This window comes from Suricata suricatta, chromosome 1, assembly GCF_006229205.1.
Source record: "Suricata suricatta isolate VVHF042 chromosome 1, meerkat_22Aug2017_6uvM2_HiC, whole genome shotgun sequence".
NCBI lineage: Eukaryota > Metazoa > Chordata > Mammalia > Carnivora > Herpestidae > Suricata > Suricata suricatta.
Genome location: NC_043700.1, coordinates 7,405,517 through 7,431,301, shown reverse-complemented (window position 1 = coordinate 7,431,301; position 25,785 = coordinate 7,405,517). Strand labels below are relative to the sequence as shown.

Below are 25,785 nucleotides of genomic sequence, written 5' to 3'. Positions count from 1 at the left end.
AGAGAGAGAGAGAGAGAGAGAGAGAGAATTCCAACTCGAAGTCAGGAGCCTTGCATGACCTGAGCTGAGATCAAGAGTCTGACACTCAGCTAACAGAACCACCCAGGCGCCCCTTGTTTTCTTTGATTTAGGGCATCTTAAGGAACAATTTTCCCTCTGGTAGCATTCTTTTCTAGAAGAGGGGACTGTTCACATGCTTTCTTCATTTGCGTGTGTGTGTGTGTGTGTGTGTGTGTGTGTGTGTGAGTGTGAGTGTGAGTGATTTGCTTTCTCCCAATTATAATTGTGAACAATATCAGTAGAAATTCTTTGTAACGCAGTAGGGACTAGTCATCAGAGCTCACCAGGAAGTGTACCTTCCATGAGAAGAGAGTGAGCCACAACCAGACCATCCGCGTCTGCATGTTGTCCCCTGTTCCTCATGCATTTCTTTTCCCTTTTTATATACTCTTCTGGCTAAAGTTCAGTATTTTGATGATTATAATTGGGGGCTGAATATAAATGTATTTGATTTTAATTGTAAACAGAAAAGACATCAAGTTCTTAGACTTGAAGAATTACTTAAGAATTTGAGTATAACTTGAAGCAGAGATAAGTCAAAGAACTAGATTTCTAGGCACATTCTGACTATAAAATGGATACCTTACCTATACCTATATCTGTTACTTTATAAAATTGATCACTCAGTTTACTAAGTAGTTATTGCTTCTGTGTGTCAGTGTTTACAGTACTAAGTAAAATCTGAGGAAAACAATTCTATAAAATTCCAAGATATAAGCTTTTATATGCTTAAAAGTTTCATATATAATAGTGACCCATTTTTTTATGGAGGTTTTCATGTCCTCAGTTAAAATTTATAAACTTATTTTCTAGCTTTCTTTGTAGATAGCACTGGCGTAGGATAGTTCTGGCCAATGAAGGATAAGGTGGAACCTAACAGATTTATGGAAAAACTTTGACTTCTCTGATAAGACCCTGCTTTTCTTCTTGTTTTCTTTCCTGGAAAGAAGAAAATTGCTTAGAATTTAAAAATACTTTTTACTTAACAAAGAACACTTTTAGACTTCTGTGGACTAAAAATTTTTAATTATTAATGTAAGCGTGTGACGGTAGAGTGACTTTCTAAATTTGTACGATGTCCTCATTCTGTTGCCCCTAGAGTTGTAATAATTTGTACCTTAATATCCAACATTTTTTGGATGACGGATGGATTCTCTTAAAATGATATTTATGCTCATATTTTGTAAATACTTTAAGCCAGCCACATCTCAAATAAATAACAGTTGTGTCTATGAAGAGGTCTATACCCCCTGTCCCTTCTCACCATCAGAAGTATTCATAGCTTGTGAGTGACTCCAGACCACCTCTAATTGTTTGGAAAATGGCAGCTAGAGAGAACAGAGAGAGACCATTTTCATGGGATTGAGAGAGAGAGAGAGAGAAAGTTAATGAGAAATCTCAAATATGAGGGAAAATGTGCAAACAAGGAAATGCTTTCATATCTCCATTCGGATCAATGAATAATTAAACACCTGGACTGTGCAGAGCCTGTGTTTGATTCCGGCCCGTTCCAAGCCTGACTGCGTCAGTGTAGCATCAGGATGGGAAATTAGGAAAGCATGCTAATTTAAATTGGAAGCAGCTGGAAATACAGTACATGGCATAGAGGGCCATCTTCACATCTGTCAACAAGTGCTTACAGATGCCACATGAATGGTTTGAACTGCAATTATAAAACCCAATGGAATGTTCAGAGGTGATTCCAAGAATGTGATTGGACAACATACAGGGTCCTCATTCTTGAGGAAAGTTGTGTCCAACACAAATTGTAAATGTATACAATCTCTTCCATCAGGATAAATAGTTCAGCTGAACATTTGGGGGAACAAACTACATCAAATAGTAAGAGATGTATAATCTTAGTTGACTTTTCTTTCTTTTTATTTATTTTGAGAGAGAGCACAAGCAGGGGAGGGGCAGAGAAAGAGGGCGAGAATCCCAGGCAGGCTGCATGCTGTCAGCGAGCCCGATGTGGGGCTCAAACTCATGAACCCTGAGATCATGACCTGAGCCGAAACCAAGAGTCGGATGCTTAACCGGCTGAGCCGCCCGGGCGCCCCTTAGTTTACTTTTTCTAATAATAGTTTATTTATGAGTATAACACAGTTCTCTTTCAGTTCGATTTTTTCCCTTCAGCTGTAAGACTTTGGATCTGGATCTCACAGGCCAGGCCAAGCTGTAGTAACATGCAGTGATTAAGGCTTTTATCCTGGACTGGCCCTCTCCCTGAAAGTTACTTCTTCCCCTTGGAGCTGGGGGTTTATTATCTTCCACTCCAGCTTGGGTAAATGTCCGAAATTCACTTCTGCATGTGACTTTGCCTCTGGGGGACTGTCAGGCTCTTGGCGAGTCAGGCACATCTGTACGGTAGGCTCCCTGTCTGTGCTCAGGGCACTGTGACCATATCTGGTCATTAAAATCTGATCGATTGTGCTTCTGGTCTGAGCCTGAGCCAGTTGATTTCCAAGATATTCTTGACTTACGATCTAGAGAATAAAAATCAAGACATTCATACGCAGGAAGCTGCATTAAACAAAGCATATGTTCTGATGCATTCCCTCAAAACAGAATACGGACCATGAAGTGTATTTTTACTTACAAAATTTCTTACTGGGATATCATTTTAATTTCTAGAAGTGGCCATACTTTTCCATTTCTCACTCTCTGACGTATAAATTTTCATTTTCATATTTTTCCATGTTACATGCAGTAGCCATTTTATATCAGGAAAGATACATTTTTTTTTTTTGCCACAAAAATAAATACTTGACACACCCCACACATGTAGACTACTGGCATAACTCAGTTCAGGGACAGAGTCACAAGCAAAAGTGAGTCTTTGATTTTTTGGTTTCTGAAGTTATTCGCTACATATTACTTTTTTTTCATATTTAAAACCTAAAATGCATAAAGTTAATTTTCACAATAATTACTGAATGTAGTCATTCAAAATATCAATGAGAATTCGTGTTTAACATTCAGTTTCTCCTTATTAAAAATTGTTTGTCTAGGGGTGCCTGGGTGGCTCAGTCGGTTCAGCGTCTGGCTTCAACTCAGGTCATGATCTCAGGATTGTGGGTTCGAGCCCCGCATCGGGCTCTGTGCTGACAGCTAGCTCAGAGCCTGGAGCCTGCTTCGGATTCTGTATCTCCCTCTCTCTCTGACCCTCCCCTGCTTACACTGTCTCTCAAAAATAAATAAAAAACATTAAAAAAGATTTAAAAAATTGTTTGTCTAACTATATATTAAGCAGTCCTATGCGATACGTTTTTCAAGAGTTTTAGCCAATTGCATGTCGCAAATCACCTGTATATTATGTAGCATTGATTTTATTTTCTCTCTTCCTAGCAGTGTGCTGGGAACAAGTCAATTCCACAAGCAAAGGATACACACTTGTCATTTATTCAATCTTCTAAAGAAATAAATGTCATTTATTCAGTCTTCTAAAGAAATCCACTTATTTTAATTTTTTAATTTTTTTTTATTTACTTTTGAGAGAGAGAGAGAACATGAGCAGAGGAGGGTCAGAGAGAGAGGGAGACACAGAGTCTGAAGACAGACTCTAGGTTTTGAGCTAGCTGTCAGCACAGAGCCCGACGCAGGACTCGAACCCATGAACCACGAGATCATGACCTGAGCTGAAGCCGGACACTCTACTGACTGAGCCACCCAGGCACCCCTAAAGAAATTCACTTCTTAGGTGATTTATATCTGGAAAGATTTTTTTTTTTTTTTGTCGCAAAAATAAATGTTTGAAAATTCTTAAATGAATTTTCTGGACTCCTGAAAATTAGCACTTTTAAGTATAATATCTCATATTTTTATTGTGTTGATTAAAGCAGGTTGATCATAACCTCATTTTAATAATTTGGCTATAAAATAATAATTACTGCTACTTCCCTGTGTTTTCTCCTACACCGTTATTTACCACTTCTCCTATTTACAGGAGCCTTTGCACTTTTTAAAAATTTGCTTTTATACTTTTTTTTTTTTGTTTCCTTTCCCTAATGCTTCTGTACTTCTGTTCTTTGGTGGAAGGGAGGTATTTTTTGTTTTCTAGTTTTTGGTTGTTGTTTTTTTTTTTTCTTTTATCATTAGTGCCACATCATAAAAGAATTTTATATCAGCCTTTGGTGATCTCACCACATACTCTGAGAATATCGGTTAACGTGGGATTGGGCTGTTTGTACCACAAATCTAGCGGCAGTGGCGTAAGCACATTTGAGTTTCTTTTTCTCCCCAGTGGGCAATGAAGGGCTCGTGCAGGATGGTGCTCCTCTGTGCTCAGTGTGTTGGGCCTTGTGTGTGCTTCCCTGCTCATGGAGCAAGGCGGCCTCCTTGCCACCTTGTCTCCTTGCCTGGTCTCAAGAAGGGAAGCTGCAGGAGACAGGAGGCCACTGCCCTAATAGGAGAGCAGCAGCTCTCAGAAATCCCTGGTAGATTTGAACTTGCACTTCCTACAACTGTCATGTGGCCAACTCTAGCTGCAAGAGAGGCAGAGCAAGAAACTACCTGCAACTTCAAACAATATTGGAACTCTCTAAGGAAGAAAAGGTGAATGGATTTTGAGTAGCAGTGTTTGTCACATTGTATCAATATGATTTGTAGCTTTTCTCCCATATTTCTCACGTTTTTCCTCATGCCTGCAACATGTCCCGTAAATATTTCTTTAAAAGTAATGTCACTGAAGCATTGATTTTTAAGTAATACGAATGCATCACATAAGACCTTGACTATTCAAAACATTTAAAAAGCCTGCTTGGAGAGATAGTGCCTATATGAAACACTTCTAGAACAAGAGAATTTAAACCTGCTAATTGTATTGTGTCGAAAGTAAGTGCAGTAACAGAGAAGGGAAAAACTTGGAAAAGCTAGTGTTCTTGAAAACTACTTGAGCAGTGTGGATTTCAGTGTAATACATAAAATACTACCTTAAGTAAATATAACCCATTTCATTTAAAATTTTTTCTGTAACATATTGACGTTGATTTTCCTTTTACTCCATATTCCCTGTGAGGTTGGACACAGAAAACTTTCAGATTTTATATGATGTCTAATAATGGATTCATCGTCATTGCATAAGGCATAACCTTAATGTGCTCAGTCTTTCCTCTCCGTTGGGCGGTCCTGTTGGTGGGCCAGTTGGGGACTGATGGAGATGTGCACTCTTCCCTTCCTTCCCAGGGTTCTGCTTGAAGAGTGGGGCACTGCTGTCCTCAGATGCCTGGCACTCTGCTAACAGAGCACACCATCATCCTGACCTTACTGGGTTGATTTAAGATCACTCCCCCTGAGATAGGATAGAAACTAACTCAGAGGGAGAGGAGGATTCAGGTTGCCGCACCCCACCCACTCCACCCTCACCCCCTGGGAAAGGCCCAGGACAGATCCAGATTTGCGCATCCCCACCCCCCTGCTGTGTTCTCCTTGCCCCTCTGGATGGAGGATAGAGGACCGGCAGGGGGAAGGCACTCATCACAGGGAACAACATGACGCAGTAGGCCTTGATGGAATTCTCCTCGCTTTTACTGAACTCTCTATCCTGATTACTTGAACCCAACTCAAGAGAATGTCTGTTGCAAAAATGGGAGCCCGTTTATCTTTCAGGGGCAGCGGTCCAGAGGACACTGTGATAGGAGCAGGTATGGTCAGAGCTGAAAATTCCTTAGATACATTCTCATTCTCTGTTGGGAAAGTCTGCCTGGAGACGTTCTGCTGTTCTGCTGTCTCAGGAAAATACCCTATTCAGGTCACTGGAAATAACATGTCGGGTTTGAAAAGAGACGTCATATGTAGCCAAATAAACCTGCTAAATATATTTAGAAAATCATTCTAGTGACTAACATATTAAAATGTTTGCACAATAATAATGTGAGTAATGATTTACCCTTTTCAGTGGAATGACTTGTTACATCTGGAAAGAGACTCTATGGGTAGCTAAATATACTTGCTAAATGTGTTTAGAAAAGATTTTTACTAACAAAGTTTTGGGTTTGTTTTTTGTTTTTTGTTTCTGTTTTTGTTTTTTGCTGTTTTTACAAAACAGCCAATTAATTTCAAGCAATAATACTGGTTGAAGTCTTTGGGTAGCTGGGCAGAGAAGTCAGTCTGGTGTTTGTTAGTTTAACTTTTCTAAATATTTTCAGTTTGATGAGAAAAAAGAATAAGACCTAGTTATAATTGCAAGTTTGAATGTTTAAGCTAGTTGAATTTTGCTTTCCAGAATTACTGTTTTGAAGATCATGTGTAATTATCAGATATTTTTTAAGTTACCTAAAAACTTCTTTCCTAGTAAGGAGAGGTTTCTTCCCAAGCCTTGTAGGAATATGTTTTTGTATATTTTATAAATATATAAAATTTTCTTTTAGCATAGGTTCCCAGGAAATAGTGTTTTCAGGGAGTACAGGGACCCAGATTTGATTCCCAGATAATTCAAGTATGCCTTCTCTGCTTTTACCTTATGCTTAAGGTCGTTGAAACAGCACCGCACCTTAATAGCTGGGAGATCTTAAGACTCCTGCCTCAGGTTCTCCACTATAAATTGGGGGAGACAGCGTTTCCCTACAGCAGTGTAAGAGAGCTCATGTAAAGCATTGCCTCATGTTAACTACTGACAAAGCCCAAGTTCCCTCTCCAGGGCCTGTCAAAATATTTAAGTCCATCTGTGTGATTCACACTCTTGCCTTCAGAGTCTTTAATTAAGGTTTTGTCATCAAAGGCCCACAGATGGAATAAAGTTCATCCAAACATCCATTTATTAATGTAATATCTACTGGCTAAATACATGTTAATTAAATATAAATAATACATCACTCTTTCCGGATCCCAGTGATCTCCATGTTGGTGAAGCCAGCATACAATCATCAGAACTTTCTGTTCTGTGTTCTTTTCTGTGACGGTCAGTCAGATGTGGCCACAAGACGAGTCACGAGAGAGACACAAGGAAACAAAGTCTATTATACCCACAAGAAGGGCTCCCTGCAAGCCGTGCATGGGCACAGGGGAAGATTTGGTGAGGAGGCAGGAGCAGGGGTGAGGCAGAAGCAGAGACTAAGACTCGCTGTTGGAGTTTCCATGGGAAAGGCATAGCAAGGGGTTAGGATTGGCTGGTCTGAAAAATTTGGGTGGCCTCTAAACTGGAAAGGTGGTCCCTGGTTGCCTGGTAACTGATCACAGATGCTGATGGCAAAGGAATAGTGCCTCAGGCGGTGTGAGGGCCAGCTAGAGGAGGTGAGCCACTGGACTGGCTAGTTTGCATATCAAAAACATGTTCCCCACTACTGCCCTTCTCTGTCCACGCTAGCCAGCCCTAGTGCAGAAAAGAATTGCAACCTTAACTACTACTGGCCATTCTTTTTCCTGGATTTTGAATACTCAAGCACCCATAGCTCCCCCCCAGGCCCCCTGTTCTGGTATTGATAGAAACCAGGCCCCTGGTTCCAAATATCCCCCAATAATGTCTTGAGTCCAGATCCCTCTTCTGAACCTCAGAACACAACCAACTCTCTCTTCACCTCCCTATTTGACATTGCACTTGAACGGTGAGAGACATTCCAGATCTAACAGAGTCAAAGACTGAACTTGTGGTCTCCTTCATCCCTGACCAGACTGCCTTATCCACAGCTTTTCCCTAATCAGTCAGTGGCACCGAAGTGCTTCAAGTCGGGCAAGTCAGAATGGAGGAAGTAATCCCTGACTTCCTTCTTTCCTACCCCAGATCCAGATACGGGAATCGAGTCTGCTTGGCTAAGCCTTCAAAGTGTATCCCGAATCTAACCACTTCTCACCGTGTCTGCTGTGGCCTGTCCTGTTCGGAGCCACGGTTGTGTCTCATGGATCAGAGCAGTGGTCTGTTCGCTGGTCTCTCTGGTTCTGCCCTTCAGCCCTTCGTAGAGTGTCCTCAGCAGAACAAACAGAATAATCCCTGTAGAGAGCAAGCCACATCACAGTGTTCTCTTCTAAAGGCCCTAAAACACTTCTTCCCTATTGCGCACAGCAGACACCAGAATCTCTCCGATGGAGTAGCAGCTCAGGATTCTGCAGGTGTTTTGATCGAAAAGAATGTAATGAGGATCTGTTTAAGGATGTGTGGGTGTTCCAGAAGCACCCATGGACTTAGAAGCTGTGGGAAGCCCTGTGCACCTCAGTCCTGCAGAGTCGGGTGAGGGGGTGGTGGTGTCCGTCCTGGAAGTCGCGGGCACCTGACGTGACGCAGAGACTGTCTGACAGGATCTAGCGAGCGGCATGCACGCATTCTCGTAGGTGTGGTCGGGCAGGGATGTAGCCTGGGAAGAGGAAATGTCCCAGCCCGGTTTCTGTTCATGTCCTGGTCAAGCACTTCATACTGTCACCCTTTTCCATTTTAGCCATTCTGGTCCTTATGTAATCATATTTCATCATGGTGTTATTTTGCCTTTCCATGGTGACTATAATGAAGTTGGACATCTTTTTATAATTTTTTTGCCCATTTGGATAGCTTCATTATAAAAGTGCCTGCTGAAATATTTTGCTCATTTTTTTTGGCTGTATATCTTTCTTTGCAATTTTTTAAAAATTTATTTTTGAGAGAGAGACACAGTGCGTGAGCAGGGGAGGGGCAGAGAGAGAGGGAGATACAGAATCTGAAGCCGGTTCCAGGCTCTGAGCAGTCAGCACGGAGCCTGACACAGGGTGCCAACTCACAAACCGGGAGATCATGACCTGAGCCAAAATCGGATGCTTAACTGACTGAGCTACCGAGGTGCCCCTCAGTTGATTTCTAAAATTAACTTATGTGATTTGGATACCAGACTTTTATAAGATATATAATCCAAGTATTTTCTTCCACCTACTACTGGCCTTGTTTTTTTCCTGTATTTAATGGCCACAGTTTTAAAGTTTTAATTGTAGAGTGATTTTCCTTCCTTTTCTTTTACGATCAATGCTTTTTAAATCTTAAAAAAATAAACTTTTTCTTTAAAATGTTTAATAAGTTTTTGTCTACCCAGTGTCATGAAGGTATTCTTCAGGAAGCTTTATTGTTTTACCTTTCACAGATTTATAATCAACCTGGAATGATTTGTATAGCAGGAGGAGTATGAGTCAGGATAACTATTTTCTATTTGGATATATGAATATCTCAGTGCATTTTACCACCGATCCTTGGTGTGACTCTTATCAGAAATGTTCTCTCTATACATACACAGTTCCTTTCTGGATCATCTGTTTTTATTTTACTCTAATTGTCTTGTGTTAGTGTTATGTTGTCCTAAATTTTGTGGTTTCATAGAAAGACTCGATACATGGCATAAATACTTCCAGTTTGTTCTTCTTAAACGTTGTCTTGGCTAGGTATGCTGAGATTGCATTGAATCTAAAGATGATTTAAGGAAAGTTGGCATATATAGCAATATTGAGCCTTCTATTGGGGTCTTCTAAAATTTCTTTCAGTTATACAAAAACTTTTTTTTCTTCTTGTGTAGAGGTCTTGCACGATTTCCTTATTGGTACCCAGGTGTTTGACCCTTCTGATGCCATTGCAAAGGGCATTTGCCTTTGCATTTCATTGCCTAACTTTTCTGGGTATAGTATTCTACACTGGCATTGTTTCTTTCCCTATTTTATTTTTTAATATTTATTTATTTCAATGGAGAGCAGGAGAGGATCAGAGAGAGGGGGAGAGAGAATCCCAAGCAGGCTCTGTGCCCAGCATGGAGCTCAGTGTGGGCCTTGATCTCACGACTGCGGTACCATGACTGAAGCTGATATAAAGAGTCTGACGCTTACCCAGCTGAGCCGCTCAGGCACTCCTAGTCCGATTTTAAACATTTTTCTCCCCAAGTCTGGTTCTGATTTCATTGTTCCCACTGCCAACATCACTACGCCTTTGAACAAGAAATGAGTTTCCTTGTTGGCTTTTCAGGTTTTCTGGTTTTGGATTTCAGTAGTTTTGTTACACGTTTTGGTCTAGCTCCCTTTGTATTTAATATGTTTGGAGTTCATAGCAATTTTTCAATCTATAGCTTGATTTTTTAAAATTATTTTGGAAAACTCTAAATCACTTCTTCAAATATTTCTTCTGCCCTGAGGTCTCCATTTTCCAGTTGAATGTATGCTGGACCTCACTGTCTCCTGTATTTCTGGATCACTTGTATCTGTTATGCTTTTCTTCTTGTTTCTTGAGGGTGTTTCCTACTGACCTATCTTCAAGTTCACTAATTCCCTCTTTGCCCTGATACTATTAATCCAATCTACTAAGATCCCTGTGTTTTCAGTTACTGTGTTATACAGCCCTCAAATCGCTGTTTTTTCATTAATAAATTCAGTTTCCCTGGTGACATTCTCCATCTTGCCTTCTGTTTTCTTATCCATACTAGTCACAGCATAACACAGTACCTGTCTCAATACCTGATTTATCTGTGGTTTTATTTTTATTGCCTACTTCTTCTCTGTTTTTGTTTTCTTCGTCTAATTTGTCAGTATGGTTGAACATTTTTGATTAAGTGCCTGGCATTGTATATGAAGAATTATAATCCAATTAGGCTTGTTCGTTCAGAGAGGGTTTACTTTGACCTTTGGTAGTCAGCTAAGATGGGGACAGGTCACCCCAATTCAGTCAGAAGGTGATGTGCCTGGAGGCTTGTCTGCAGTCCAGGGGTGCATCAGACTGCTGTGGGTTACCCCATGCTCCAGGGGGTTATCAATCGGGAGATAGATCTGAGAGTGATCATTGCTCTTTGGTGGGACCCAGACTCCAATTGCAGTTCCCTCAGCTCTGTGATACTGCTGGAAACACCCCATACTTTTCATGCTTTTGCTTGGCTACTTTGCCTCTTGCCCTGGACAGTTTGAAAATCTTAGCCAGTGCCTCAAAAGGAAAATGGGAAAGGTCAGATTGCTTCTCTTACCTTACCTTCTCTCAGGATCTGAGCCCCTCAAAGCCTGACTTTCCCTGCAGTCCCAAACTTCAGTGTTGCATCTTTTTAACCCGGTCAATTGCCAGAAGTCCCCCTTTTTAACCTCTTTTCTTTTTGCCTAGATGCTCAGCCTCTTCCCCATGTGAGGACTGGCGTATATATCCAAGGGTAGTGCACAAACTGTCAGCCCACGTTTCTGAGTTTTTCCTCTCAACATCTTGGCACCTGTAGCCTTGGCTGCCTCTGCATTTAGATATTCACATAGGTGTGCACAGACTTAACGTTTATCTCCTATGTTCTAGTCCTGAGCAGAAGCACTGTTTTGTCACAAGCTGCACCCATCGTGGTGAGAAGTGGCCTTCACTAAGTAAGCCATCTTAACAATTATCTGGTTAGGATGGCTCAGTGACTAAGAGAGCAAAGCTTTGGATAGGTTTCTGATTTGAATTCCACTTACTGTGTATGAAATACTTACCTACTGAGAGCTCAGTTTTACCATCTTTAATAAGAAAATTAGAGCTTTTTCATAAGATTTTTGCTCCCTTGACATTGAGTCTGTAATTCCTCCATGTTAACATTTTGTAGCTCTAGTTCCTTGATCCTCCCTCATTTTTCATTATAGCTAGATTCTATTGTAAAAATATCCCCCAAATATGTATTTTCCTATGAATAGAAATATGTTTTCTGGTTTTTCATTTTGGGTTTCTTTTCTTTTTTTGGAACTATATCTAGGTAGATTGAGGATGAATTTCTGTAGAGCAAGTTTATGTCTGCTGTGTTAGGCACCTGCGGACCCCATAAATAGAGACCACTTTCAAAGGTAGTTTCGATAAAAGGCTGCTTGAACTGCACGGGTGGGTTATTTCCAAACGTAGACCAAGGTGAGAGCTCTTTTATGATCATCTCACAAGGAAGAGATTTCTTCCCCTCTTTCGCCCAGGAGAAGAGTTGAGGTGGAGACTTCTACTGTCTCCTGCGGACGTGAGCTTTTTTCTCGTTGGCCCCTGTATTGAGAGGAAACTGTAGACTCCGGATGTTCTAGCTCAACACAGGGATGTTCCATTACTTCAGACCCCAGGAGAGCTCTGGGCTCTGTCGTCGCTGACACGATCAACCTCAAAGCCCAAGTTCACCCACTAAAGCACCTGTTCCTTATTCCACAGTGAATATGACTTGAGTGCTTCCTTCATCTATGATTTCTCTCTTTCACTTCATTTTTGGCTTCCTAGGAATCTGCACTTTCTTACTAGACTTTCAGTGTATTTGGAGATGCACACACACATGCACACTTATATGTATGTTTGTAGGTAGGTTGGTAGGTTGGTAGGTCGGCCGGTCGATAGACATCTTTTTATAAAGAGTCTCCTCTACCAAATGGTTAGAAGAAACTAATTCATTTTTATAAGAGATTCTAGGATTGTCCTTATGACTTGGTGATTTTAAGGACTTGTGTTCTGTGTCTGCTTCTGATACGAGTTCTCAGTGCTGCCAGCTGCTCAGCCATGGGCATCTTTAGTCACAGGTACAGGGTCAGATGGGCGATTTTCACTTCCTTCCTACACTTAGCTGGTACAAAGCCATGGGAAATTGGTTGGCCATACTGAATAAATTGATTATTCTAAATAAAACTAATACACAGGTAGAGACAGCTGGTCTTTTACACACTATCCCTTTCTTATCATTGTCTCTCTGCCCGCATTTTCTTCTCAGGCTGATGATGGCTTCCAACTCTGCATTCTAGTACTTTCTTTCACCCCATTTATACTCCATGCCTTTATTTCTGCCCTTTTTATCCTTCCATCTGTGTTGGATGAGCCTGCAAGCACTTCCCTCTGAATTATTTGTGTGTACCATGAGATATAATCAGCCCAAGTGCTAAGTATATGTTTCTTTTTCTAGCGTCATACGGGCATGTGTATCATATGCAAGGAAAACCAGAGTTAATATCAATTCATTGTTGTCCTGGATGCAGTGCTCCCCATTATAAATTCCTGTAATCTTAGCAACTCTGTGGCATAGTTTTGTTTTTGTTTTAGGGATCACTTTTAAAAACTATGTGTTTGTTCACTCAGAAAACTCACATGTGTCTCTAGTCACTACAAATGAGATCAGCTGTTTTTATATTCACGGGTACTCTGTTAAACATACTCATATTAGGATGTTCGCTGATATTTGAGGGAAAATGTACAGCAAGAGGAAATAAATGTATTTGTTTCTCAACTGTGCTATTTGATTTCATAGCAATTTTAGGACACTTGCGTAAAAACACTGTGGTCATGCACTAATTTTTATTTTTCAAAAACTGTCACTTGCTTTTGCTAGATCAGTAGCAGGAAAACACAGAACTTTTTTACATCAGGAAACAGACCATTTTAAATTCCTGGGAGGCCTAGCCTTGCTCACTGGGCCAGACACACAGCACGCCAAACTTCTTTGTGCCGACTTTGAGTGATTTTACCAGGAGCAAAACAACGATTGATGATATGATGAGTAGTAATAAGCTTAGACAACATCCTAACAGAGATTGAGGCCATCTGGAACCGCCTCAATGTAGTGTTTGTTCAGTTCTTTAAAAAATAATTCTTTGTTTGGGAATCAGTAGATTATTAATGAATGGCATATTTCTGGGGGAATAAACAGGACCTTTTCAAACCCTATGCATGGGAAAAAATTGGCCAGAGAAAATGATTCTTTCATTCCGTGTTTCATGGAGAACTTGAGGTTGTATGCAGAAAATTCTGGAGTAGACTGCTGAGGGGGAATGTCGGGTAGGAAAAAGAAACACTGAAGGCTTGTTACAGGGTAGAATTCTTGTTGCATTTCCTGCTTACCTGCAACCCTGAAGAGTCATCAGTCAGCAGTATATATGTATTAGGAACATGTAGACATCTGAAGACTCTGTGGCTGGTCTTAATTGAGTCTGATTAACCCCCCCAACCACTGAAAGATAGCTTTGCTTGAAGAATTATTTTGTATTCTTTAGAGATTGCTATAAAAGGAAAGACTGTTATTTAGTAACCTAGTCGAAACATATGTATAAAAGCCAATTAAAAATAGCCTTTTGGGGGGACACCTGGGTGGCTCAGTCCATTGAACATCTGACTTTGGCTTAGGTCATGATCTCACAGTCCATGAGTTCAAGCCCCAGGTCAGGCTCACTACTATCTGTTTGGAGACTGGAGTCCACTTCAGTTCCTCTGACCCTCTCTCTCTGCCCCTCATCAGCTTATATTTGCTCTTCCTCTCTCTCAAAAATAAGTAAACATATAGAAAAAAATAGCCTTTTTAAAAATTGCTTGTTTATATATTAAATCTTGATGGGTAATTTTTAAAAATCAGAACTATATTAAAAGGACAATCTGTGTCGTTACTATCAGTGCTGACCATGTTTTGCTCTATATTTTTCCAAGCTATATTTGGAAAAAATAAAACCATGCTTAAAATATTGTTTCATAGCATAATTTTGAAATATAATAATCTCTTTTTTATATTCTGTTTCACAAGAATATGATTTTAATGACAACATTACTTCATTTTTAATTTGCTTTTTGTCCTCCTAGCTGTTAGCTGTTTTCATTTTTCTGTAGGATAAATACACAAGTATCTTTGCCCTCCACTCTCCTAAATGAATTTGCTCATCCCCAGAAATGCCAGATCTAAGAAGTCTTCTCAAAGGGAAGCCTATACATTTAATTTCTAAATATGAATTAAGAAAGTTTTATCCTGACAATTTTCAATTTTAGTAGGTAGTACAGTTACTGAGTTTCTACTTTGGTCAGATGTTATTTTAGCTTCCTTTGTACTTGTAAATTTTTTCAGACTTTACTGGTTCTCTTTTAGGAAGGCAGATACTTTTAATGACATAATTATCCTTCTAGAGAGAGTTTCTTGGCCTTTCAGAAAGTCTCCTGGTTCTTTTAATAGGAAACTCTCCCAGCGCACTTAGAATGTAGCTCAATCAGCAGTGGCCTAGAAGGTAAGTGGTCCTGACTGTGCTGTCCCTGGACGTGGCTGCAGTGGCATGAGCTCAGGAAGGCTGGGGTAGCGGCCAGCAAATGCTGGTCAAGACTAAACGCGTGGAAGAAATCAGGGGTCTGTTCTAGGAATGGCCATGTGATAATGTGTGTGCAGAAGAGGGTTTGAGCCTGAGCATCTCAGGAGACGAGAGATCAGCAGCTTGGGAACAGAGTCTGGTACTTGAACGCAATATGGGGCCTGCGGTGGACATCATGGAGAGGCCTCAGACTTTGGATACAAGACATAAGCGGTACTACTAACCAGGGCTTAAGGAAGAGCTCATTTTCTGGGGACAAGTTACAAAAGCAAGAAAAAGCAGAGGATCCAGAATGGTTGGGGTCCACTGGAGAAGCTACCTGCTGATGGACCTGACATCCTCCCTGGCGTGGATCCGGATAGAGAACCATCTAGTTCAACTTCAGCGAACAGGAAGGAGGTTTTCTAGCACCAGCTGCCGAGACCAAAAGGATGTGCGTGTGCTAGCCCTCCACAGTGTCTGGTGCGATTGATGCTTGGTGCTTGTTCCTCTCAATACGAAGTCACTACTGGGAAGTATATTTAACTTCAGGATAGTCCTTCAGTATACAGATCAGCATGGTCACTGAAGTGTGGCCCCTCAGGATGATGAGGAACAAACCTTGGTGAGAAAGGCAGAAGCTTCTGGAATAAGTTTAGCCTCTAAAACTGAGGCCTCAGATCTAACGGGGTTTATTTGCTGCTGGTAACCAGTCTTCCCTCCCATTTACTAATGACTACCATTTGGGAATATTTTTCATTTCTCCCTCTAACAGGACCATGCCCAAGTCATCTTCTTCCCTTCTATAGGTTAAAAACAAAGAATTTTGCACATAATTGAATGGTCGATCAATGTGTGTTATTGAATGAATGAGTGAGAAATTTACACAAGATAGTACTAAGACCTAAGATACAAAATTTCATGAAACGCAGAAAATCACTTCTATGGAAATTTAGGACAAGGCAATATATTGAATATAATAAATTAATATTTCTGAAAATTATAATCTATAACAAGGTTAATTTTCAAGATTAAAGAGTTGCTCTTTAAACACTGGACTAATTATACGAGAATACTCTGTATGGAAAAAGAATTGAAAACTGAAGAGAGCTGACAGACTGTATGTTCAAGTAGAAAAGAGAATTCAAAAACTGAACTCAAAAGATGACTAATCATAAGAAATGTTAATAAAGAGCTTAATTAAAAAGAGAACATTTTGGTTTACTTGATGTTCCTTTAAGTCTTTTGGTCTTCGTAATGCATGATGCCTTAGAATTTACATGAGCATGTAATTATCTGCGATTTAACTGTGGTAGCACCGCGGGTCTTACGCCCTAGTGTTGTTTGTTTGAAGTAGTCTCTAACAGATCAGCCTGTCTATTACAGTTCAGTTTCCCTGTGCGTGGTATTGCATGGCTTAGAGGTAGGTCATGTAATTTCTGTACTGAAATTCTGAGTTTACGTCACAGATCCCGGGATCCTCTGTCTTCTGAACTCCTGTGTGGCCCATCATTACCTATTCCGTTCATTTGATATTTAATATATAGTAACATCAAGACTGGTTCCATATGTATGTCCCTTTACAACCCTTAACGTTCAATATCTAGTTCTGTATGTTGGATTATAAATGGTGCTCAGAAAAAAATATACACAGTGTTAATGAATAATTGTTCTAGCCATATACATATTTTCACTGCCTGTTAACATACTATCTCCGTTTGTATTACTCATTTTATTGGTCTGCATTTAAATTCACTTTCCATTAAGCTTTATCATGTAGCTATCATTTACTGAGTGCTTAATATGTTCTAGGCATTCAGCAAGGCCTCTTCTGTGTCCTGTATATATAATGAATCTGGGAAATATCCAAGATTTTTTTTTTTACCTCATTTTCTAAGCCTCCAGCAATCTATCAGCAACTCAAGGCTTCTCTTTCTCTATAATCAATCCCAAATCCATTTATTTCACTGTATTTCAGCCTCTATCCTGCTAACATACGCTGTCATTATCCCCTGCTTAGAAGATTGTAACAGAACCTAATTGTCTGATTTCCGCCTTTTACCCTCTTTGAATCTAATCTGCCCATGACAGCCGAAGTGTTCTTCATGTTGTGAATGAGATGATATCATTCCAAAATCTCAGCCCACCAATGGCTTCCCGCATCACATCTAGACTAAAACCCACACTGCCAGCTAGACACTGTGAGACCTGGCCCTGACTGCCTCTTTAACCTCACGCCCACTGCACTGTGCCACACGGCGCCTCTTCACAGAAGACTACATCCCCGCATTTTTTGCTACCATGTAAACACATTCTTTCCATAGAGCCTGGAATGTTCTTCCCTAGAGGAGCAAGGCTGGCTCTGTTGTTGTCCTGGTTTCAGCTTCAGTGTAATTCTTCATGTTCTCTTCGATTTATTGCTTTATTTCTTAATTGATTCTATCCCTCCGGCAGAAATTCTAAGGGCTTGGACTGTTTTGTTCACAGTCAAATGCCCAGAACCTAGAATAATGTCTGGCATTCAAAGAATATTTATAAGTGTTTAGTACATTTTATTAAATAAGAAAATGTAATCTCACATTAACTCTGAGGACAGCATTCTAAGTGTAATGCTGTTATTGTTATTTAACATTTTTCAGAATCAGAGATTTGAGAGGTGAACTACCTTGCCCACAGCCATCTAATATGTTGAGTGGGAGAGTCAGAATTTGAACTCACCTCTGTCAGGCATTAGAACTTTACCTGGATTCTTCAGTCCCTTGTGCCAAATTATTAAGTTAGAATATCAAAGAACGTATCTACAAAATAATCTTTGGCAGACGAATATAGTCTTTATATAACAAATCATGCATAAATTATCTGGACACATAATACATCTGTTTACTTGAATTGCCCGACTAAATATACCCGACTGGCCTTAGAATAATGCAGTGATACATTCACGTTAGAGATACAAACTCGTGGACTGGGAATTCAGGGTTCTGTGACTACATGTATACCAATAGGGTCATTAGTTTGGGTTTTCCTAGAAGTGGACTTTGAGATGGGGATTTTGAGGCAAGGAGTTTATTTGGGAGAAGTTGCAAGGGTGCACTTACAAGGAAGTGTTGAGCTGAGACTGGATGGGGGAGGACCCAGTACCTTATCAAGCCAACTATTGCCATGAGTAGCTGGAGTTCAATGCCAAGGGTTAGTCTGGGAATCGGTACAGAACGTGCAGCTCAGAGCTATCCCAGCCATGGAGCAAGGCCGCCGGGGTGCTGGTATTGACTGAAACAGTGAGGACACGGACATTCACACAAGGTATTGACAAGGTCTTCTAAACAACCCATGTGCACATGGTGGTTTCTTGTGCTTATACATATCTGGATGAATTGGGGCCAAATGAAGAAAAGTAGCTGAATGAAAACGAGAATATAGGAATTACTTAGATGCAGTTGCAGCGATAGAATATGCAGATAACACTCTACGTAAATTGGTTTCTGTCTGAATGTATATACTGACATGAACCATGTGACAGTCTGAATTTTAGGAATTGTTGGTATATTTCAGAAAGCTACATCCTTACAGGATATATAGCCATCCTCTTTAGGATAAGTTCTCAATAGATAACTCTGACAAATTTATCAGTGTTTCTCTAGGTGTTAAAACGCCTCCAACCACATTGGTATAACTACTTAGTGTTTGGATAACTCAGACCTACCTGTGGTAGGCAGAATAATGCCTTCCAAAGATGCCTATATCCTAATCCCTGGAATTTTACTTTCCACGGCAGAGGGGATTTTCAGATTGGATGAAGTTAAGGAAGTTTGGGAAGATTATGATCCTGGATTATTTTAGGAGGTCTTATGTAACCCCAATAGTCCTTATAAGTGAGAGAAGGAGGCAGGAGAGTCAGGTTCAGAGTAATGTGGTGTGAAAAAGACTCTCTTGGCCATTCCGGGCTTTGAAGATGGAATGAGGACATGAGCCAAGGAATAGGGGAAGCTTCTAGAAGCTGGAAAAGGCCAGAAAGTGAATTCCCTTTTAGAGCCCCTTAAAAATAACCACAGCACTTGTGAGAACCACTTTGCACTTGCTCTCTCCAAAACTGTAAAATAATGCAGGTGCATTGTGGCAATTTGCTCCGGCAGCAATAGGAAACTAATATGCTACCTAATCAAACACAGAGATGTAAGGTCACCTCAAAAAAAAAAAAAGGTTGACCTGTATTTTCTAAATCATAACCATTTTCATACACGTAGGTGGACAGATTAGCGAATACTGTTTTGAACACTGAACAGATTTTGGAATTTGAAAAAAACAGAACTGGTTTGTAGTTCTGCCTAATTATTCTCTATTTCATTTCAGCTAACATTTCATTTTTCTTAGCTTTAAGTTTGCCCTCTGGAACGTAGCAAGGGTAAAAACACTCTTGATCCTTTGGAGTTTATTGAAAGAACAGTTTAAACAATCCACGTAGAAGTACTTTCTAGACTTTAAAATAGTATATGCATTCTTACCTGGTGCAAGAGAGTTAATCTCAGAAATCATAAATTCAAAATATACGAATGAAGCCACATAATTCTGGTCCATTTATAGATTTTTTAGTGTTTCTGAATCAATAAGCACCAATACTATATCCAGTCAACAGGTCATAAGTCTGTTAAGTCACGATTATTACTGAGAACATGCCACTGTTATTTTTCTGTCATATGCTTTAAGATGCATTTTCTGTCCCTTACTCTACTAGAAGTATTTTAGGGGCAGGTTAAGCTGGTTAAGGGTCCAACTTCGGCTCAGATCATGATCTCACCATTTGTGAGTTCGAACCCTGCGCTGGGCTCTGTGCTGACAGCTCAGAGCCTGGAGCCTGTTTCTAATTCTCTGTTTTCCTCTCTGTCTGCCCCTCTTCCACTTGCACTCTGCCTCTCTCTCTCTCTCTCTCTCTCTCTCTCTCTCTCTCTCTCTCTCAAAAATAAAAAGAAACATTCTAAAAAACTAAAAAATATTTTAAAATACTTCACTTAGGTGGGAATAAAACATTTCAGGGGACTATCGGATACTGAACCTGGCCTCGCCGACTTCAGCTGGTGTTATAAACCTGTGTTCTTGTTCTAGCTTTTCTAAAACTTGGGCACAAATATTGTTCCAAGCCTCCCTCTGCATCTGTCTTAACCTCAGCAAAGAGTCTTCGGGGCACAGAGAAGGACCGATGGCCTCTGATGAAAGGGGTCACCCTTCAAGCTTCCAGGTGGGCGGTGGGCTCCTCGCACAGCTAATGAGCTCCATACGGTGTGGCTGCAGCTTTCTCTCTTCTTGGGCCCTGGGCATGAGGCCCTGGTGCGCAGGTTTTCCCTCCTGCGGCCTATCGATCAGCTTTTGACACCGCCTGCCTTTTCCTGCCCATTCCAAACACGAGCTCAAAGCAAAACAATAATAAACAGTTTGCTGTTTGATTTTCAGATGCCACAGCCATCCGTCAGCCCTTGATGGCACAGCTGCAGCCCGTCACTTGGGGTTCAGCAGGAAAGTCCGGAAGGGGTAGAGGGAGGTGGGGAGGGTCACGGTTTCTCCTCCTGTGCAGTATTTAGTTCATTGCCATCAGGGCCCGCGAGCTGTTCGCCTTTACTTCCCACCCTCCGTCCATACACTGCAGCGGAACATTCACTGAACAGACTGCAAGCCACCGACTGTAGCTTCGGTCTTTAAAATGACATCAGAGGGGAACCTGGGTGGCTCAGCTGGTTGGAGCGACTGACTTTGGCTCAGGTCATGACCTCATGGTTCACGGGTTCACGCCCCATGTCAGGCTCTGTGCTGAAAGCGTGCTCAGAGCCTTGAGCTTGCTTTGGATTCTGTGTCTCCTTCTTTCTCTGCCCCTACCCCATTCATGCTTTCCCTCTGTCTCTCAATAATAAATAAATGTAAAAAAAAAAAAGTTAGAAAAAAATAAAATGACATCAGAGTGCGGTAGACAGTTCTCATTTTAGAAATGAGGGAGCTGAGGCCGCTAAGTCCCCAGCCAGCTGGGAAGTGGCCGAGCCCAGGGTGGGGAGGCCCAAGCTCCCTTGCTCTGCCTGCCCTCCCTCTGCGGGCCACCGTCCACTTCTGTGCCCGCTGTGTGTGAGCAGCACCCTTGTTTGCTTGCGTAACGTGTGCACGGAACATCTTACACAAGAACTTTCCTTAGAGGACGTGCTCATCTTTGTAGGGCTATTGAGCTGCCAAAAGGCTCAGGAGAAATTTCCATTTTAATAGTAGGAATGATTCTTTTTGCCCGTCACCCCTTCATATCTGCCTGCGTCCTGGGCTGTCAGAGAGAGTCCGCGTGAAGGGCCAGTGATTCTCTGTTGCTGTCGGCGATGTTACTAGTGCTACAGAGCTAGGAGGTCTGGACATTTCTGTTAAAAAGAGTGGATTTGTTTTGATCTAATTTATCCCTGCCTGTATTTTTACTATGAATGATTCAAAAAAGAATGACATCGTCATGTACGTATAAATCATTTAAGTCAGTTTTCTTTAACACAGCACCCTAAAAGAGCACACTCAGTTCCTAACCTCAGCGTATACAGCTCCCAATTGGTGTTTAAGTGCATCTCATTTCCCTCCGCTTCCCGTTTGAAAGCTTACACGCTGTGCTGTTGAGTTTCGTGCGCAGTCACAGGACCCGGAACCACGAACAGGAGCACACCGCTCCTTCAGCACGCGGTGTGCGCGGAGGATGCGGTTTTTCTCCCGGCCCGCAGCCCCTTGGGTGCACGTCCCGTGGTGCTGAAGCAGGCGGGCAGTAAGATTCCTGCATCCGCTTAATCGATTAAGCCAACAAGGGCTTATCAACATCTGGCTTGTGCCTTCCTCTAGTGGCTCTATGTGAATAACTGATGCCTGGTGACCTTGGATCATTTTTGTGGTTGCTCAGAATTTCAATAGTGGCTTCATGTTTGTGTGCCTTTGTGAGTGTTCACACCATAACCAACTTCTTGGTTGCTTTACACTTACTTCCTGGAAATCCCAGGATCAACCAGCAAAAGTCCTGTAGCCTTCAGTTTTGGTCACATATACCTCACCTTGAAGAACTTTACAAAACACAAGCACCAAGAGAAAAAAAAAATATTTAAGAATTACATGTTATCAGGAACAAAGGGAGGGGCACCTGGGTGGTTAAGTAGGTCGAGTGTCCGGCTTTGGCTCAGGTCATGATTTCATAGGTTCGTGGGTTCGGGCCCTCCATTGGGCTCTGTGCTGACAGGTCAGAGCCTGGAGCCTGTTTCATATTCTGTGTCTCCCTCTCTCTCTGCCTCTCCCCTGCTCATGCTCTGTCTCTCAAAGATAAATAAATGTTAAAAAAATTTTTTTAAAGGAAAGGAGGGAGAATTCCAAAAGTATATTATTAGCAAGTAACAGACACAGACTCCTACCAGCTGCTCATTAAAAAGGGATTTTTTTTTTCCTTTAAAAAATTATACCATCTTAGTGTGGAGTACCAAGACTGCACGCCAAAACTCTGGAAGGTTCCTGGATGCTCTGTAAAATGTCACATCTTTCAGACACATGTACATTCAGGCGTTCGGTTCCAAAGATCATCTCCCTCTACATTTTATGGTCTGGAAGTCCCAGAAGGGTGACCACCATCCCGTGGTCTCGCACGGGTGCATTTTCTCCAGGCGCAGAACAGGGGTCTAGCACCGACATTAGCTGGGGGGTGGGGGGTGGTGGCCTTAGTTTTGTGAGCTAAAGAGATAGTCTGCTTATCATTTTATATAAAGGAGGAGCGACCGCCAGTGACTCATAAACAGAAAACGCTCTGCAGTATCATCTTCCCGTGTGTTTTCTTTACCGTCTCTGGCCAAGTCTCTCCCATACCATCTCCCTCACAGGTCACTTTGCTTCTGTATGGTGCTGACCTCATTCCTTTATGTTATGGGAAAGCTCTAGCTCCTCGAAAATTATTTTTAGGAGGAACCAAAAATTCGCCTTTGCACACTGGTTCCCCCTCTGTCCCCTGAGTAACAGGAAACCTCCTCCAAACATGAACACAGTGTGTGGAAATAGATAAATTTTCTATCGAATCTGTGCTTCCTACACTCTGTGTCTCTGGTGCTCTTGACAGCACTTTCTGTGGCCTCTTAGTATTCTTATTGGCCCTGTTGTCCTCCTGTGTATCATCCTCTTCTGTCCTGCAGTGAGGTGCAAGCCCTGGGCACGGCACCCAGCTCTGTCCTGCCCAGAACGGGCCCAAGCAGGCCGCGGTGCGACTTCAGCCAGCATCATGGTTTGGGATTGGCATGAACTCATAAACACCTAAAATACCCAGACTTTTCCACACAAACTGTTAGGCCAGGATGCTTTCTGCATTACTTGAGACATGGTCTGACATGGCAGGTCCTGGAGCCTGGTCTAGCAACTCCTATAGGCAGGCAGTGGAAAAGCCGTCTAACCCCACGGCTCCTGGCAGGTTCAGACCAGATGCTCTGGTAGAGTGGCCCAGAGATCCGAATCCCATGCAGTGAGTTCCCAGTGACAAAGAATAAATCAGCATCTATAGGAGGCAGACCCAGGAACTTCTGTTTTTAACAGAAATATACATATTCTTTTTTAAGTGTTTTAAAGTTTGAGAGAGACAGAAGCAGAGAGGGAGAGAGAGAGAGAGAGAGAGAGAGAGAGAGAGAGAGAGAGAGAGAGAATCCCAAGCACGCTCCATGCTACCAGCTCAGAGCCCGACACGGAGCTCGAACTCACAAATCCATGAGCTCATGACCTGAGCCTAAACTGAGAGTGGGAAGCCGAACTGACTGAGTCACCCCAGTGCCCCTAAACTTGTATGTTCTTTAACAAGAGCTTTGGAGTCACAGGTATAGTGAAGGTACAAGCATGGGTGTTCACGCCAGGGACGAGCAACCGCAAGACTGTGAGGATTGGTAACGCTTCCCATAGCACCCCCAGAAAGGCACACTCAGAAATCTGCAAGGGCCAGCGGGTGCTGTCTGACTCAGGGCAGTCTGTCCTGAAAACCTTGGTCCCTGTTACAGGCACTTATCAGAGCCTCCAGGTCTTTCACCAACTGGATTAGGAGAAAAGCTGGCTGTCGGGAAGGATGGAGACAGAAAGGGTAAGATGCACCCAGTTATCAAGGCTGCACTAGTACTGGGGAGCGTAAAATTGTAAAATCACAGATTTCTAGGGGCACCTGGGTGCCCTAGTCTGTGAAGCGTCTGACTTAGGCTCCGGTCCTGATCTCTCGGTTCATGAGTGCAGATAGCTTGGAGCCTGGAGCTTCGAATTCTGTGCCTCCCTCTCTCTCTGCCCCTCCGCTGCTTGTCTCTGTCTCTCTCTGTCTCTAAAAACTAAATGTTTAAATTTTTAAAAATAAAATGCACATATTTCTAGAATTACACAGAAATATGGAAATGTAGTGCAAATAGCACAGACTGTGAAGTCACAGGAATATAGATTTGAATCTTCCTTGCTTACTGGCTGCATATCCTTGGCAAGTTATTTAACTTCTCTAAGCCCCAGCTTCCTTATTTGTAAAATAAGGTTAATACTACCTACCTTAAAGTACTGTTATAGGAAAAGCAATAATACATGTTTTTATTTTTTAATTTTTACATTTATTATTTTTTTTGAGAGACAGAGTGTGAACCGGGAAAGAGCAGAAAGAGAAAGAGACACAGAATCTGAAGGCTCCAGGCTCTGAGCTAGCAGTTAGCACAGAGGCCAATGTGGGTCTCGAACCCACAAAATGTGAGATCATGACCTGAGCAGAAGTCAGACACTCAACCGACTGAGCCACCCAGGCGCCCCATACAATGAGCTTATGTATCTTGATTATCCTCCTTCTCATCAACTGTATATCCTTATGTGAGTATTAATAAAATATTGGGGTTGACATACTAAAATCTCTCTTGTGGATGTCATAATTAATCCTAAGGCCCAAAAGAAAGAGGTAACATCTTACAGAACTTTCTATCTGTAGGCCCCTCACAGATGGACCCTAAGTGGTAAAGGGAATGGAGCCTTGATATTTCTTAAGGAAATGTTTGCCCTGGGCGCTTCGGGCTTTCTAAGAAAACTGGGTATTTCCTTCTGCTTAAATTGTGTAGAGGCTGGCCAGGATTCGCTAGATGTTCTGAGCATTCTCTGTATTCTAGCTCAAAACCTCACCCGTCACAGATTCCACCCACAATAAATTACGTATGTTTATAAACTAGAGACTGGTATTATACAACTCCATTCGCGGAAATAGTTCTGTAACCAGCGACAGTATGACCAGACGGAGTCCATGAATTCACAGGACTGATGAATCACTGCCAAACATTGTTTTTTTAAACAAATTCTTTTTTTTTAATGTTTTTTTATTTATTTTTGAGAGAGACAGAGAGAGACAGTGTGAGCAGGGGAGGGTCAGAGAGAGAGAGAGACACAGAGGCTCCAGGCCCTGAGCTGGCTGTCAGCACAGAGCCTGATGTGGGGCCTAAACCCATGAACCGCGAGATCATGACCTGAGCCAAAGTCTGACGCTTAACCGACAGCCACCCAGGCGCCCCACTACCAAACATTTTCAACATAAAGTGATTTTTCTTTCTTAAGGTGGAAGTTTTACTACATTCAAATTATATGAATGCCCTAATATGACAGCTTTGAGTCAGATAATGGCTTTGGGAAAGGATAACTGAACATACAATAGAATGACAAAGGTTTCTTGAAATTGTGGCCATTTTTTTTCCTTTCTGGATGGTGACCAGCATTTTTGGAAATCAAAATTCTGATAAGTTTGTGTGGCCCTCAGTATGGGCTGGGGACTCGGAGTCATTG

At 41.7% G+C, this 25,785-nt stretch overlaps 1 protein-coding gene across 1 annotated transcript in view; it reads left to right on the top strand.

The window, feature by feature from the left end:
• Positions 1–15,301: 15,301 nt before the first annotated feature.
• Positions 15,302–25,785, top strand: part of VEGFC (vascular endothelial growth factor C) — a 72,383-nt gene continuing 61,899 nt past the window's right edge. The window contains exon 1 of the mRNA XM_029933276.1: positions 15,302–15,442. Within this exon, the coding sequence (XP_029789136.1) occupies positions 15,302–15,442 (141 nt within the window). The remainder of the gene's footprint in view (positions 15,443–25,785) is intronic.